The sequence below is a fragment of the Salarias fasciatus genome, chromosome 20, assembly GCF_902148845.1.
Source record: "Salarias fasciatus chromosome 20, fSalaFa1.1, whole genome shotgun sequence".
Classification (NCBI taxonomy): Eukaryota; Metazoa; Chordata; class Actinopteri; order Blenniiformes; family Blenniidae; genus Salarias; species Salarias fasciatus.
Genome location: NC_043764.1, coordinates 27,243,972 through 27,262,020, shown reverse-complemented (window position 1 = coordinate 27,262,020; position 18,049 = coordinate 27,243,972). Strand labels below are relative to the sequence as shown.

General features: G+C 41.1%; 2 protein-coding genes across 2 annotated transcripts; both read left to right on the top strand.

Moving 5' to 3' along the window:
- Positions 1-6,277: 6,277 nt before the first annotated feature.
- LOC115408261 (uncharacterized) lies at positions 6,278-9,611 on the top strand. The gene is made up of 4 exons (XM_030118911.1): positions 6,278-6,377; positions 6,789-6,819; positions 6,921-6,952; positions 7,036-9,611. The coding sequence occupies exons 1-4, from the start codon at positions 6,359-6,361 to the stop codon at positions 8,469-8,471; spliced, it is 1,518 nt and encodes a 505-aa protein (XP_029974771.1). The 5' UTR covers positions 6,278-6,358; the 3' UTR covers positions 8,472-9,611.
- A 1,095-nt stretch (positions 9,612-10,706) lies between these two features.
- LOC115408265 (zinc finger protein OZF-like) lies at positions 10,707-13,369 on the top strand. The gene is made up of 2 exons (XM_030118916.1): positions 10,707-11,013; positions 11,396-13,369. Exons 1-2 carry the CDS (start codon positions 10,842-10,844, stop codon positions 12,655-12,657), a joined length of 1,434 nt encoding a protein of 477 aa, XP_029974776.1. The 5' UTR covers positions 10,707-10,841; the 3' UTR covers positions 12,658-13,369.
- The last annotated feature ends 4,680 nt before the right edge of the window (positions 13,370-18,049 follow it).

Below are 18,049 nucleotides of genomic sequence, written 5' to 3'. Positions count from 1 at the left end.
CATGTTCTCCCACCTCCTCCTGTCCATGGTAATCTTGATTTTCTTTCCTTGTCTGTCTCTTCCACCAGCTCGTCTTTATCTTCACCACGTGCTTGTCTCTCTCTCCTTCCACCTCATGTTGTACTTAATTTTGTGTCTCTCTGACCTTGAAAACAATGTATAGTAGGGCTGAACGATATGGGGAAAATATTGAATTGCGATGTTTCCCCTCAATATTGCGATTGCGATATAGAATGCGATATTTATTTAGTCTATTTTTTTTATTATTTCAAAGTTTAAGCATTTCTTTCCCATAGGTTAGTTCTATTTCTTAGAATTAAATAAAAAGATTTATGGCATGTAACAAACTGAACTTTATTAGAACACTCATTAAAAAATAGAACAAAATCTGTAGATTCAAAACTTAAAAGTCACTAAAAAAACAACTTAAGACTTAGGAGGTGCAATGAAGCACCTGCGAAATGGCTTTGGCCTGTTCCAGCACTCTAGAGACCGTTTTCTCTTTTGATCCCCATCTTGTTGGGCACTTTGTAATGAGGTTCTGCTCAGGGATGCGCCTCAGAGCTGACAAAGTGTCCCACCAGCTCCCTGCACATCCTGTTGCTGAGACTCTTTCATCTTTATGCACATTTTCTAAAATATAAATACGAATAATCACATTTTTGTCATAGGAGGCTACATCAACATAAAACACACAACTGACTACGTTAACATGCAGTCAATATTCGGATTAAGGCCAATATTCCGGTTTCTGAAACATTTGGAATAACCCGTCTACCTGCTGAAACAAACAATGGGCTATATGCACAGCTCCATTACTTCCTGAAGTTCAGACAGCACCTTTATTTCCTGTGTTTTATGATTGGATGGAGTGATTAATCCAGGTGTCTGATCTTAGTAAATGGTCAGACACACCTAGATTAATCAATTCATCCTATCATGAAACACAGGAAATAAAGGTACTGTCTGAACTTCAGGAAGTAATGGAGCTGTGCATATAGCCCATTATTCCTGTTTACATGATCAGGATGTCCCCATTCAAACCACGGCCACAGACAACGCCATGACTGCATTTGCACTTCATGCCACTAGGTGTGCTGTTTGCATGTTCAACCTTATTTTACACAGACACCACAGAAGAAGAAGGGCGCTGCAGGCGCTGTGCAGGCTTTCTCTGCATGTTTGAAAAAAAAGTGAGCCGACAAGACATGGTAATATGTTCAATGATGCGATGCAGCATTTTTTCAATAAACAAGAAGAACTGAACGATCGTTTCCGCACATTTTATTTAGTTAGTAGCAGCTAAACTGTATCACAAGTAGTTCATGTACTCAAAAGAACAAGATTCCTTGCAGATAGAACATGCGCAGAACAGTATTTAATGTGCCTTTCGACCGGGATATTCCTCTCTGTCTCTGTAGTATCGCGCCCCTTGCGATGTGCAAATCGCGTTTTGTAGTATCGCGAGATTATCGCAAATGCGATATATCGTTCAGCCCTAATGTATAGGGTCCCTTTTCTCTTCATTTCTGTAAGATTCTAAGTAAATGTACAAGGTTACCCTTTACAGAAACTGAATAAATACTCAGTGTGTTTATAAGCTAAAATGTGTGGATCTGTGTGTTTATATGCGATGAAGACACATGGGGCTGGTTTTGATTCGATTCAGTAGGTTTTTAGCAGAAACATGGCCACTTTGGAATCTGATTTTTCCTCCTGTGATCGTCTTTTCAGCCTGAAGCAGAGCTTACACTCACACACACACACACAGCCGGCCCGTGGCATAGGCAGTATAGGCAGATGCTAAGGGCGCCATACATCAGGGGCCGCCAGCGCCACTGCGCCAGCAGTACAAATGGAAAAGAAGAAAAGGTGTAACTTTCACAATTTCTCTTAGTAGTTGTTGTACGCTGAAGCGAAGACAATTAATTAATTCCAGTAGTTTACTATTATTTACTGAGTTATCTGCGCCCCCCAGCTGCCCGCTCCACGCCCCCAAATCAGAAAAAATCAGAAACAAGTGCATTGTATATTATAATGCACTCCATAGTGAACATCATCCATGTATATGGGCTTTTTTTATTATATCATGTCATTTTATTCTTGGAATCATGTGTTTTTATAATTAGATACTCAGTGGAATCACATACTTCTTTCAGATGTGCTGCGGAAGTTTCCAAATCCCCCCTGGACCATCTACCACATCTGCTGCTGCTGCCTCCACCTCAGCTACATAGTCCGCCTGGGATACAGCAGAATCAAGGCTTCATTTGGTGCTTCCACCTCAGAATCAAGCGCTCCTCCTGGTGCCTTCACCTCAGCTACACCTTCATGAGAAGAAGCTGGCAGAACTTTACCCCAACATGTGGGCTGCTCTGAGAATCTCTGCTACTCCTCCTGGTCCAGTGGCTTCTGCTGAAAGAAGCTTGATGTTTGATTTTCTGTACCATTTATACGTCATGTTTGGTATTCATATTGTATTTCACATATTCATTTAATTTAGCATATATTTATGTATAATTTATTATCTTGCTGATTGGGAATTATCTTCCTTTAAATAGAACAATTGTCAAAGACAAATCTATCAAGTTTCTTGTTAGTCTATGCTGGCAATGCAAGGGGGCACCACCTAAAATCTTACCTAAGGCGCCGGATTTGTTAAGGCCGGACACACACACACACACACACACACACACACACACACACACACACACACACACACACACACACACACACACACACACACACACACACACACACACACACACACACACACACACACGTTATTCGGGTGAGTCGCAGCGGACCGAACGGATTATGAAGAACACGTGGCCGCCTGGCCTGCCCCAGCATGTTCGCGCCTCTCCCATCAAAGAAGTCTCGAGTTGCTCTCGCGCTCTCTCATGCTGCATTCACAGTCGTCGGACATCGGAACTTCGCGCTCGCAACTGTTACATTTTTCTATCAGTTCATTGCTGCCGGTTTGGGGCCCATGTACACAAAACCAGTTATATCAAAGCGTAAAGCAAATAAACCACTTCATCCGTTTGCAGACACCACCAACATTGTTCCCTCTGTTTCTGACACAGATCATCAGTTTAATGCTGAAGGCTTCTGCTTTAAAATCACTCCTGTTATTTCACTGTGAACAAGAACTGCAGCTGCAGCCTCGTTTCTGCCTGCAAGCTTCAAAGAAATGTAACGATCCTCCACAAACACATTCACGTGTTCATTCTCACAATTCAATACCTTTTCTGTGTAACTTGACTTGATGTTTCCACTTGATTTCCAGAAGTCTTTGCTGTCGATAAATCTCCTCCTCGAACGGAACCACAGTTTGTTGAAACACGGTGAAGATTTCTCCAGCAGCAGCAGTTAGTCTCTGCTTGATGAACTCTCTCAAAGCCTGAACTGAACTCATTGTTGCTGCACGAGGCGAAATGTTTCCTTTATGAGACACAACAACACAGCAGCCATGAGTTCTTCTTCTTCTTCTTCTCTCGCTCGTTTGGAGGATCACAATCAACGTTCAGAGTCACACTGACTCCTCCTGGACTCAGGGGGAACTGCAGGTTATTACTCGGCTGAAATACCGGCACTGTAAATGCAGCTCTTTCATGGATGGATTGTCATCTGTATTTTAAAAGCACCAATTTAACGATCACAATCCATGGGACATTAACATGCAATCAAATTTTGGGAATGGGAGACAACTATCTGAAGGTTTCTACTGTTTCAGAATTACAACTGCTGATTTTTTTCCTGGATAAACAACGTGCTTGTATGTTTTAGTTGATTGTTCCAAAGAAACCGTTTGTTTCAGAAATGAATGGCATTTTTAATACAACTAATTGCAATCAGAAATGCAACATACATGTTATATTTCATCAAAGTTTGTGCATTGTATTTCAGCAGGTCGTGTTGTTTGGAAGCAAAAAATTTTTTTCCTATGTAAAGTGAAAATAATAGGTAAATCATTCATCATGTTAAATTAAAAAAATATTGCTGACTAACAAAATCCATTAGATTCATCGCAACACATTATTTCCTTTTCTTCAAATTTCACAACCACGGACCTTGGATTATCCAAAGCTATATGTTAGCAGGTACCATGGGAATATTTGGAAATGTTGGAACTTACAAGAAGGCAAAGAGGATTCCATTTAGGGACTCCATCCTCTTCTAGTGAGGGTCTCACTCATATCGAGGGACCTTCCCTTCTCCTACCAACAGGGACTTTCTACTGAAGCCTGATGATTTTGGAAGCACTGTGTTCATGTCATAGTTCACAATGTTGCTCATGTTGTCAGTTCAGTGAAAAACAGGGAAAGCTGAAGAAATAACAAGATGCTCAACAGACAACTTAAAGTGGTGTCTTGAGTGTGAATGGAATGAAAATGAAAATGAATGGAAAGAGAAATGTAAACAAAAAAGGAAACGGCACTAACCCTTACCTACAAGAAACCTTTATCAGGAATATGAAAAATAATGTGAAAAAGGGATTTAAAAACGTGTTCTGTAGTTCATACTTTGTTGGCGGGGGGTGTGGGTACAGAGTTGTTATACTATATTGCTGTGGAAGCTGTGAATTGTAATAAATAATACCTTTGGAAGGACTTTGTATCATTTCATTTCGTATGAATAAATGTATTTTGGGTTGTCAAGAATGTGCTTTTTTTTTCTTTACAATCATTAGTCGATAATTTAAAATATATATATAATAATAATAACTTCCATAGCACCAGCAAGAAGGATTTTTTTCAAAATGCCTGCTAAACATAACTCAACAACATAGCTTCTGTCTCGTCCCAAGCACTAAAATGAAACATACATTTGATTATTATTTGATTCTTCACAACTACTGTCTGTTTTATTAATTTAGGGACTACTTCCTTTCAGCAGTAGAATCAACTTGAACAACTTCTGAATCTACCTGAGCTTCAATTTCTAGCTTGTTCTTTACAAAAAGCCACATGTTGGGGAAAGCAAAGGACAGAATGTGGGCGACTCGTTCTCTCAGCTCTGTACAGTACAGGAAGATGGAGGCAGACACTGACTGGACAGTTCAGGCATCAGTGGCAAATCAGTGGCTCTGTGACAGGAAAAGGTAATGCCTATCGATCGTTTATGCCCATGATTCCTCTGCTGCCCCATCCTCCTTCCCTGATGGGTGCAGGCAACGCCAGTCAGTCCACAAAAACATGACTTCAACCTGAAATTAATCGTATAATAATATCAATAAATATATAAAACAGGGAAGCATCTGAGTGTATGTCCACACTAATATGCTGGAGTGTTTACGTAACATAATATTAACAACACAGATGGTGTGATAGATTAACTCAAATGAAATCTGAAGTGTAAGATATGTAATGAACAGCATTGGAAATACTTTACGCTGTACTATATTACATTTATTTGACACTTGTAGTTACACTTTACAAACATATACTCATATGACTGAACGTAATAATGTCACATTACCACTTACACTCATATATTCAAATAAAGGATCTGGGCTCTCCCATCAGTTGGTACTTATTCAAACTGTTTGAAATAGAACTGTGTGATTTTCACGATGTGTTGAGTTCATTAGATGACTGATGATCTGAGCATTAGTCAGTCAGTGAACAATGTTAGCTGTACCTCATCCCAACATGGGGTTTTTAACATTTCAATCTTCACTTTACCGGTCTGTACCTTGTAATCCTCCACCTGTCACACGAAAGACAATGTCATATATGTAATTAAACAGCATCTGATGGACTGGAGACATTTTGCAACACAAATCGCGAACACAGACTCATCCACAAATTGGCTTTCAACAGAATTACACGAGAAGAAGCAGATGTTAAAGCCCCTCTTGTTTTCGCCCTTCGCCTTGCCAACTCCAAGATAAAACTCCGTTTCGCCATTTTATAGTAGTCTTCTTGTAGCTACCATTTTATCTGCATTTCACATTTCTCATTCCTCTCGTCCTCCCCTCCTCTCCCCCTCTCTCTCTCTTTTTGGTTATCACTTCTTATTAAAAAGGTGGTGCCCCAAAGTTATCTGATGTATATCAGATCCCAATTCCTTTAATCATTGATTAATGAATATATTTGATAGTCATTAATTATTAAACATAGCTCAATTCACCATAAAGTTGATTGCAAACAAGAGAATCCAGAGAAAGTGCAGCGTGCCACGCCTGAGAGCTCCAACCGTCATAATTAAAAAATGTTGACAATCCAGTTTTGAGTGTTTAGTGGTTTAAAAGCTCTTGTTTGTTCGGAGCCTTCGCCACACTGTGCCTGCCTTCATTCAGCTGTTGCAGAATTTAAAGAACCAGGCTGATTCTGTCTTCGTCTGGCAAACCATGCACGACTCGGTCACAGGTGAGTTTTCTTTCATCGTAATTACAACGCTGTCTCCTTGGTGACAGCTTCAGAAGAAGATTTGGACAGCTATTTTTTTTTTTACACCAACAGGGTTTTTGATTCTCTGATATCGCAGCTCTGTTGAGGAGATTCATGCACGACAACACAGAATGGAAGAAGCTCTGACCTAGTTTGTGATTGTGTACGTGAATCATTTGCAATGTTTCACTGAAAGAGAAGCTCATCACAAAGCAAGGTCGTCAATGAACTCTTCATTTATGAGGAACAACACAAGAAGGATGGTGATGCTGCCTCTATGGCTCTTCGAATGAATGTTTTTGACAGATTCTATGTTCAGTGTGAGCGAACAGCTTCCAGATTCCTGGTTATAATAATTGCTAAGTCTTGTCATATACTGTATCATTTCAGATCCCACTGAGGGAAACAGCAGGACCACAAGGTACCCTGAAAACAGACTACTATTGAAAACAGTTGTTTATCAAATGCATGAAATCATGTTTACTTTACGATTTTTTTTTCTTTTTTTAAATTGTTTTACAGACGGCTGCAGCCTGCCCGGCGCTCCTCCTCTGGTGGGTCTGTAGCGCTGAAAGGATGGACCGTCTTCCACCGCTGATATGAACTCCTACTCTTGATAACTCTGGTTTCTCACCAGGACCGGCATCAGCTTTGGCCGTCTTCTGCGTGGGCCTGCTGTGGGGATCCGGGGGAGGTCTGCTGCTGGGGAGAACAGCTGTCACTCTGCTTCGATCTCTGGAGCTTCTGGCTGACAGCGGACTGCCGATTCACAGATTAGACCACTACAATGTGGACATTTATTTGGCTTCCCAAAAATTACCACGGAGGACCGGCAGCGACCCGATGTTTAACACGTACATATCAGTACTTTCTGAAGTGTTCGGCCTTTTCACTGCCACCTTGTCATTTGCAGTGGGAATCTTTGTCGGCCTGTCGGTGTTTGATCTGGTCATTAGAAAACACGGCGACACAGCGATGGGGACGGCTCTTGCTCTGGCTGGATCAGGATGTCTGATCAGTATCACTGCAACCGGATTCCTTTTAGGTGGAGCGTTCGGGGGCTTTCTAGACTTTACGTTCAGCATTAGTATCACAGTATGGTTTTTTATTTCAGCAGTTTCATCATTTTTCCTGACGTTTATCTTTTCGTTTATTGCACTTTGCAGCGATATCACGGTTGCGTCCATCGTGTGTTTCCTGACTCCACTGAATACACCAGTTGTAGTATTTTTTGTAGTTCTAACGAGTGTTATGTTTAAAACAAAGTTAGTCCTCGGGGTTGCGCTAATTCCATTTGCTATATTTGGAATTATGAACAAAGGCAGTTATAATATCCAGACGATCATCAACCACCTGCCACTCATGCTGACTCTAACCGAAGTGTTCAGCTTAGCGAAGCTGCCAGTTATTACCCTACAGTCACAAACAAACAAAGGAAATACTGTCCTGGAGGGCATTTTCACTGGAGTTTTAACTTCTTATTTCCTGATGGTCGCTGTGGGAATGACATTATTTGTGTCTTTTCAGAAGGGAGGAGCAGCTAAAGCCTGTGCTGGTGCCGTGGCTTCAGGTGTGGCAGCTATCGCTGTGATCGAGGCTGTTCTGCCGGTTGTGGGTCCAGGTCCCTCTGTCGGAGCTCTGATGGGGGTGGCAGGGGCAGTAGGGGTAACTCTTGCTGCAGCTGGGGCAACAGTAGATTCCTATGGAGAGGACAGGGGGTGCTGTAGATTGGTAGGAAGGGTGGGGGTGACAGTTGGAGCAGCTGTAGGAGCGTTTCTAACTTCATGTACCAACAGCGGCCTGTCAGCGATCTTCATGGCTCTGTGTGCCGCTTCCATTCCCACAGGGCTCCACCTCACATCACTACTGTCAATCTTTCATTGGCATCAAAAATGCTGGAAGCGGAGCTTGTGCTTCATCATAGTAATAGCCATTTTATCGTTAATATGGGTGTATCTGACCTGCACTCAGTTCGGTGCGATTGTCCTCGCAGTGTTGACCATCATAATTCTGATGTCAATAATTTTGCATAATTGTTTGAATTGGTTTTCAGAATATTTCAAATCTACTTAGGAAGTCACACTGAAGCCCTGTTTACATGAATGTTTAAAACAATATCAGTTTACTTTGCATGTTGGGCCACTAGTGGGTGCTGTTGGTTGTTTTTGTCAAGTCTTTCCAGCAAGTGTCATTTTCGTCAATGTCAAATTACTTTTTAAAAAAGTTCCACCTTGGGAGATATTCTTGAGCTATCATCAATGATAATGATACATTAAAGAGGCCAGTGTTTTTCAGTGTCTCTGCTCAAGTTAAATGTTTCTTTAAAGGCATAAACAGAGCAAATGGAAAATCTCCTTTCATGTCTTTTCTTTATTAGTGCTTGATATTAAAGTGATCCAACAGTAACTAAAAGTAACTTGATGGTTTGAGCGAGTTACGGATTACATTTTTTCAAAAGGTAACTCATATGTAATGGATGTTGCACTAAAAAAATTACAATAGCTCTAAGTTACTGACTGTATTAACGGGAGGACAGGACGAAGTGCAGGCAGGGAGACGGCTGACTCAGCGTCCCTCTGCAATGTCAGCTTATCATTTGTGTGTCCTCAGGGTCCGTGGTGAATGTTTGTAACACTCCCAGGTATGAAGTGTTGTGCTGGGAGTGGTGGTGACCCTCATCTCTCCTTCACACTGGCTTTGCATTGCAACTTTACAGCTCTGAGGCACTAGGAGATACCGCAGAGCGTAGTGAGGACATGTGATAAGCCCCGCTCAATGAAACCTGGAAAACAGAACTGATGAAACACTGTTTCAGGGTCTCATTTCTAAATACAGCAAAACATGTGTAGAAGACTGCCAACACGCACAGTCTTCTACACATGTTTCAGGAATTACTTTATTTTTATAATGTGTTCAAAAGCAAAGCTCAGAATTTACTTCAGCCACAATTAGAGTTTGAGTCAAATTAGTGATGAGAGGAAAAACAATTTCCTTCTCCTCACACAAGAAAAAGAAAGAATCTTCAAGAACTTTCGAGTCGGAATTCAGAATAAAATTGCTGGAGGAGGCGTGTCTCCACATAAGAGCACATGCTGAAGAATATAAGGAAAACTAAAGATGGGCTTCATTAAATTATGCATTAAAAAACACTTTAAGTGTATTAGCAAGTGAAAAATGTGCTGTAAAAGTGTAGTGTTTTGCAAGTGGTGAACAAGTAACAGAGAAAAGAGCTCATAAATTTTGGTGACTGTCACTGAATGCATTTTGTGTGAAAGCAATGGAAAGTGATCCACAGTTCGGTCCAGATGGACTTCAGTTTCACAAACTGTTCAGAGTTTTTAACACATGACTTCAATTCCACCGATGGTGTTAGCAATAAAAAAAAAGCTGTAAATTCATTCATTCCCAAATAACTGATTATATGACATCATTAATGAATAAATAACAATTTATTCCACTTAATAATTGATTTTGGATAAACGACGCTTGTGTTTCACTGTGATCGCTATGATGAGCTCTAACCCGACTGAAAAGACTCAGATAAATATTTTGTACATAGATGTAGTACAGATTTATCAAACCATAGGTGATTATCTTGGACAAATAATTGTTGAATCAAGAATAAATGATTGAAAAAAAAAAAGTCAAATGTGGGATTACTGACCTACAGTTCCCACAGTGTCTGAAAACCTTTATGTCTCAAGCAGATCTTCAAGCTGATTATCGTCATAAAAGTAATCTATTCATAAAATAAAAGTTTTATTTCAAACAGTCAAAAAGAGACACGTAAGATGTCTTGGTGTTCATGCAGACATCTTTATCAGTTGTAATACTGAAATAGGAGATAGTTCCAGGAACTGAACAATTTTGCAACAATTTAAATGTGTTATGAATAAGGAAAACAAATTTTATTTACAAAGTCAGAGACATAAAATTTACCAGATTATTAATCAAATATTTGTATGGATAAGCTTCACATTTTATATAAGTTTCTAACTTTGACCGTGACAGGTTGGTGATGACGACTGAAAAATTTCCAGGCCGCTTTCTGGAAAATGTCCAAATAATCAGGAATTCCCAACATTGTCTCTCATTAAAAACACTTGATCACGTGTTTATGTCTCCCAGATTAAGATCATAAACGTGATTATTGTAAGAAAGCGCAGAACAGCCAGAATTTTATACAAGAGCTCCATCGAGTTCAGGTGAGGCTTAAACCTGCAGTTCCGCCAGTGTCCACGAGGCGTCAGTGTGAAGCTGACGCTTGTTTGTGTCCGCCCCCAAAAAGCAGCGAGAGAAGAAGAAGCTTTAATGGCGGCTGTTTGGAGCTGTACGATGAGATAAGAAGAAAAATCGTAATTATTCCTGCAGGTGCGGGTTTGTAGGACTGTCCACAGTGTTGTCGTTTCTCACAGAGAAAATACTTTAAGTCCCGCAGCAACAATGACTTCAGTTCAGGTTTTGAGAGAGTTTATCAACCAGCGACTCACTGCTGCTGCTGGAGAAATATTCACCGTGTTTCAACAAACTATCGTCCAGTACGAGGAGGAGATCGAGCGGCAGCGCAGATTGCTGGAAATCATCTGGCAGCCTCAAGTCAAACTGCACAGAACAGGTATGAAGAAATCTGAACGAACACGTGAGTCTGGCTGGAGACGGAAACTGCGGCGCAGCTGCAGCGCTGCTTTCACTTTCCACATCATAGTGAATCTCCCTTCTCTGATTTTAACTAGTTTTGTTCTTGCTAACCGTAACTATACATTCTGGAATCTGTGGGCTGAACTATGGCAACAGGGGCGGCAAAGGCCAGACTGAGAGTAATTTGTCAGTTGTGGGAATCGAACCAGGGAACCTCAGAGTGGATTTGGCTGATGAAAACCGACATTACAACATGACAAACACTGACCTTTCTCCCCTTCTTGCTCTTGTGACTTATTTATCTCTTTACTCCTAGAAAGACTCTTAAATCACTTCTTCATGTTTGTTTCTTTCACCAGAGTCTCCTGAGCAGCTTCTCTCTGTTCCCCACGAGGTGAACTCGAGTCTGGAGCAAGAAAATCCGCCACAAATCAGAGAGGACCACGAGGATCCGGAGTCTCCCCCGATCAAGACGGAACTGGAGGATCCGGAGATCAAGGACGAGGAGGAGGGATTTTCCTCCAGCCAGATGGGCGTGAGCCACGTCTTCAAGTTTGAAGGCGATACTTTTAGAAGTGAGCCAGAAGCAGACGACGAGCAGCTCCTCCTCGGTGACTCTGCAGGAGCAGATGTTGACGAGTTGGAAACGAGCGGGCCGAACAATTCAGGATGGACCGGAACCGAAGAGCCAGACTGCGACACGACGTGTCCTGACAACATCTCACAGGAGTTGGACGATCAGTCCACCAGTGAGACGGATAAAAACTCCTTCAGTTGTGGGGTGTATGGAAAGTCCTTCAAGTCCGTGTGTCGAGCACAGGAGCATCGCGCCACTCACACGGGCGAGAAGCCGCATTCCTGCCGAATGTGCGGCAAAAGATTCAGGCACAAATTTTCTTTTATGGTCCACATGCAGAGCCACGCAGGTCAGACGCCATTTCTCTGCAACACCTGTGGCAAAAGCTTCGCCAACACGTCGTCGCTGAAGAATCATACGCTGACTCACACAGGTGAGAGGCCTCACCTCTGTGCCACATGCGGCAAGAGTTTCAGTTTGCACAGTACGCTGCTGGTGCACATGAGAGCTCACACAGGTGAGAAGCCGTATTCTTGTGATGAATGTGGGAGAAGTTTCACTCACCACAGTTCCATGCTGTGCCACATGAGAGCTCATGCCGGTGAGAAGCTGCACTCGTGTGAAACTTGTCATCGGAGTTTCAGTCAGCGCCGTTATTTGTTGCGGCACATGCGAATTCACACGGGTGAAAAGCCGTACACCTGTGAAGTATGTTTTAAGTGCCTCAGGACAGAAAGCGATTTCTTGGCGCACATGGAAGCTCACAGAGGCGAGAAGCCGTATTCTTGTGGAATCTGCGGGAAAAGCTTCGGTCACCAGTATAACTTTCTGCGCCACCTGAGGACTCACACGGGCGAGAAGCCGTATTCCTGCGGAACTTGTGAGAAACGTTTCAGTCAGCGTACTCATCTGCTGACCCACATCAGAACTCACACAGGTGAGAAGCCGCATTGTTGTGGGACTTGTGGCAAAGGTTTCAGCCGACGCAGCATTTTGTTGAATCACCTCAGAGTTCATGAGAAGATTACTGACGACCCGTCGTGACTAAAGACGAATCTGTGAAGTCACTTCTGAAATCCAGTCAGTATGAAAATATCCTTGTTGATGGAAAACATTTCAGATCTAAATCACTGTTTGTGTGTCTGAAGTTTTAACGTTGAACTGCACAGTCAATTCCATTTGACGGTTTGCTTGTTAAAACTATGATATCAAGTAAACCTCTCATTTCAATGAAAGTACTTTGGATGTTTCATTTGAACCAATCTTCACTTGTGTTGATATGTTTTACTGTAAGAATGACAGTGCTGTTCACTGTGGAATGGTTTTCAGGCCATTTGTGTAAAAACTCACTTTTGCCTTTTTTTTTTGTTTGATTCAGAAAAGTTTCATGTTTACATGGCAATGATGAACTCAGATGATCTGTGATTTTCACGTCGGGCCACTGGAGTGTGTTGTTTGTCTGTGTAGTGAAACCGCACATGAGCAGAGAACAAACGGGAGTTGGACTGTTACGACGAGGACTGTCAGCTGTATCCTGCCAAGCTGGGACTCAACATGATATAAATACCACAAAATCCTGCTCTGTAAAAATATAGTCAGTAATCTGTTCACTTGAAATGTATTTATTTGATCTGATTCATGCCTCAAAGGCAAATGTGTCAATATATTGGCCATACATGTAATCTGAACTACTCCAGTTGAAATGTTTTAACTGCCAACAGGAAAGAAGTGCCTCTTAACCGTTACTGCAACAATAAAACCGGCATCGCACTCTGATTCTGCTCCTCTTCTTGATGTAGTTCACTGCACACCTCACCGGAGCCGTCTGCCCTGATCCTCACCGGGGCTGTTGTGACTCGGTTTGTTGAGCGTCCCGTCTCCCATTCGATCCCCCGTCCATTCAGGTGCTGAAGTGTCCTCGAGCAAGATGCCGAACTCCCAAACTCAACGGTTTCATGTAGTTTTCTCTGTATCTACAGTTCCCTCTCAATATTTCACAAATCGAAGTCTTTGTTTGCTGTGCAGAGATCTGCAGCCTCTTCGTGACCAGAGGAGCTGTTTTAGTGACTTTTCAACAAATAAACTTGAGCTGGAGCTGAAAAACATGTTAAACCTTGAAACTGAGGATCACAGCTTGTAAGGTTCATATAAAGTTTATTTCTGTTAGCTCGAAGTACAACACAGCCATTTCTTGGCTTTTTTTCATAGATGTTTTACATATTTTTCCTATTTTTGTTTTTTTCCTTTTCCCATCATTTTAGGTTTTTCTGAGTTTTTTGCATTTTTCCAAACATTTTAACATTTTTTCTATATTTAGATATTTTTCTTTTTTTTTTTTTTTTTTAGAAAAAGCAGTTCTTCAACTTTTTGCTTTTTTTTTTTGTTTTTTATGCTGTTTTAGCTTTTCCCCCCATTTCAACTGATGTGTTTTTTAATCCCTCTTCAGGGAAGAGATACGAGTTCTTACGAAAAAAGACTGTTGGGTAAATTAAAAGAAATTTAAAAATTTAAACATGATTTGTGAAAGCTTCATGGAGCTTCATGTACTGATTGCTTATATGACGACAAACTCTGTAAATGCTATTTAAATAATGGTAAAATAAAGATTAATAGACGGTGAGGCTGGTATAATTCCATCATCGTGGTGAAATGTTCATTGTTTGAGGTTTGGTCTAATAGGCTGCAGTTCCCGCTTATGTCCAGCAGGTGTCAGTATGAAGCTCAGCGTTATTTGTGATCCTTGTGATGTGATGACAGGATGTTGAATCCTCCTGCAGGCGATGTGGGACGGTGGTCCCATTCCACCTGGACATTTTAACATTCCTCTGCCTCAAGCATGACCTACAAAGAAGAAAGAAATGATCCTGTTTAATTTCAGAAGATGGAGTTGATTATAAGAGCTGTTTGAACTGTTACCTGCTGGACTCTAGACACCGCCTGACTTTGGAAGGAGCATTTCCTGCTGAGTCAGGCACAAGGCTCCTTGTCTGATGGAGAGCTGGTCTGGAAAATAACAAAATAAAAATCAAACTGTCATTTCACAGTGTTGCGTGGTATGACACTCATGTGTAATTGAAAGTTAAACAGTGTTGGCAGACACAGAAACAGTCAAGAATAGTCTCAGGCAAGCAGATACAGTGACTCGTTTTACACTGGAAATGGGGCTCAGTATAATACAAAAATACAACCTAAAAAACGAACTTCCTTTACTTCAGTGGCCGGCTTATGATAAAACACTTTATTCCTGGTACTCAAGATCATACAAATAAACAGCTGATAAGTAAAGGCATAACAGCCTGGTGCATATTGATTAAGAATGGCAATTTTAAGAGTTTTCAAGAGTTAAAAAAGGAATTTGATTTAACAAACTTTCGCTGTCGATAACTAAGGTAATTCTATAATAAAACAATCAAACACATTGTGAATCTTCAAAACAATGATATTGTGAACATGATAGTTGGAATATACCATACTGAAAAATACAGACTTATATCTTCTCTTTACAAACATTTAATGAACAAGAGAGGTTGTAATACTTGAGATGTGAAGCAGAAATGGGAAAAGGAATTAAGTGTCGGTATTTCAGATGAGGAATGGTCAAATATTTGGAGAATTCAACAATCAACAACTTCATCCAGAAGTTGGAGGGAACACTGCTGGAAAAATATCACACGGTATTTCATAACCCCGGAAATTACTGCTAAGTATGTATCCAGAGTACACCCTCGTTGGAGAGAACGTGGAGAGGTTAATGTGCATCACGCACACGTTTTTTGGTCATGTCATAAACTTGTACCATTTTGGAATAATGTCCACTCAACAATTGCTAACATATTGGGATATTCAATTCCAAACACATGCATGGTGTATTTTGCTTCTATTACTCTCAACGAGGTAAACAAAAACGATAGATATTTATTAAAAATACTTCTTGCTGTTTGCAAAAAGGCCATTGCCAAAAAATATACTGCGGTCAAGCCAGCCAGCGCTCTGACAAACACAGTCAAGTGATCCGACACGTTTAGCGGTGCGCACATATTCTACGCATTACGGTAAAAGCGAAACCGAGAGGATTGCAAAACAAATTTTGATCACAACTCACTTTATTCATAATTAATGGAAGACATATGAATACTGTTAATTAAAGCAAAACTGAACAACAAAGTACATTAAAGGTGAATTAAGGAGTTTGCACGTTTCATTCGAAACAGCGGCCCCTTCAGGCCTTGGGCGTAATGCAGCTTACGTAAAGCCTGTGGCTTGCGTCCATGTACGTGTACGGAAGAGGGAAACTCCTTCCTCGCTCTTTAAGTAACGCTCGAGTAAAATTTAAGTTTCTTTTACCTCGTGGAGTCTGTGCTGGAGTTGTGTCAGTGCTAGAAGCCAGTCTTTTCTTACTTTCTGGAAGATCCATACTTATACTGCTCAGTTGTTGCTCAGTAAGCATCTGGCGGAGTAATGGCGGACAAAACGAAACTTAAGGAAATCAGGCCAGCAGAAGCACGCATTACAACACATCATCTCAAATTCTCCCCCAAAAAATTCTGGTGCCGGACCGGCACTGCAACTTTCAAGTGACAATTTAGCGCTGTTAGCAGTAGCCTACTACTTACAATGAATATGTCAGGGTACATTGTACACATCATTGAATATTTGTAACATATTTATGGTGGAAAATAAGTATTTTTGAATTTGAAAAACTCCTTAATGCACCTTTAAGGAAAGCTTATTGTATTAAAGACTACGTTTTGTTCTGTTTTATTGTATTGTTGATGAAAAGAGGATGTGACGTAGTTGCGAGAAGTAGGAAGTGAATGTTTCCTGTTTTCCTGAGTGAGTTTGTCCGGCGTTCGCTGTCCTTACCTTTTGAAAGTCTCCATCCGATGTTCATCCCAGTCACGGCGTGTTAGTCAATGACGAAAAGTAAGTTATCCTGTTCCTGTTTCATATTTTCCATGTGTTAATGTGATTATGTTTCTTGCGAGTTGATTTGCATCAAAGCTGTCCAGTGGTTGAAGATGTTGTCCCTTCCTCAGTAATCCCAGCTGATTATCTCCCTTTAATTGTTTGTGTTGGTCCATATTTTCCATATTTCATATATTTTAAACCGACACTAAGGAACTTTTCAACCTTAATAAAACAAATTTAATATCTTTTGTGATGGTACATTGACTTACAACAAGTTGAATGACCCCTCTGTCATGGCCTGAGGGCGTCAGTATTGCTTTCACTTGGACTAAGCAGCTGTGGGGAGGGTGGTAGGAACCCTGCACACTAAAAAACTTCAAATGTGCGGACTGCTTTACGGCATGCGTCACATCATGACCATTGTTTAGCCACCATTAGATTCATTACCTCGTCGCTATCCGTCCTTCACACAGCCACTGGAAACAAATGAAGGCGAGTTCAGTCCGACAGCATGCCACCGGGAGCAGCATTTTATGACGCCACGCGCTAGTCCTCATGGGAACTGTAATATTCCTTCAGGCAAAACACTACCGCTTTTGTCCACTGGCGCCGCCAAAATCAACAAAAACTGAAAGTTCCTTAGTGTTGCTTTAAGTAGTTTAATGTTTTCCGTCGGGAGTCGCGGCCATAACGAGCATGTGTGGGCGGATATCAGCGGCTTGCATGCCACCCCATGTTATGTTCTTTCTTTAGCCACAGGGTAGCACCATTACCTCATTTATGTTATTTGAGACGTTTGGTTTCTGGAGATTACCTGAATAGTGACTCTGTCAGGTGTGTAGAAGCATCTGGATATGTTGAACATTTGATAATATGATTTGGTGCTTGTTGTGTGTATTGTTATATAAATACATGCTCATGGGAGCAGATTTATGGGGATTTATGTTTAATTTGTTACAAATTGAGTCTGTTACATTCATTTGGATTGATGTTTATTTCAGACTGTTACAACACTGCCTGTGAACCGAAATAAATGGACTGACCCTCACAGTCCAACAAAGGAACATCGGCCTCATTCCTGTATCCTGACCGACACACCATCTTGTTTATTGCATAATCCTGAACGAACTGGTTTGCCTAGTCCTCACCTCAGCACTTATGCTAATGCTTGACCCAAACTGGAACGTTTAGAAACTCTGCTTTGTCGTACTTGTGAAACGATTGCACTCTGACAGATCGATCTGTGGTAAACTCACTGCCAAAGCTATAGTTAATGATATAAACCTTTGTGTCCTGTTGTTTTTGTTTTTGTTTTGTTTTTTTCTGTAGATTTACAGTTGATAGTCCCAGTAATAAGGATCCAACTTGGTGGTCTGTTGACAGATGTGGGATCCACGGGAATGTCCATCTTCCTCTATTGTTAATTTTTATAACATTCTCTGAATGTGTGTGTGGTTTTATTAAAAAAACAAACAACAGCACCCACTAGTGGCCTGGCATCATTTTCAGCATTTCTGCTATGTGATGT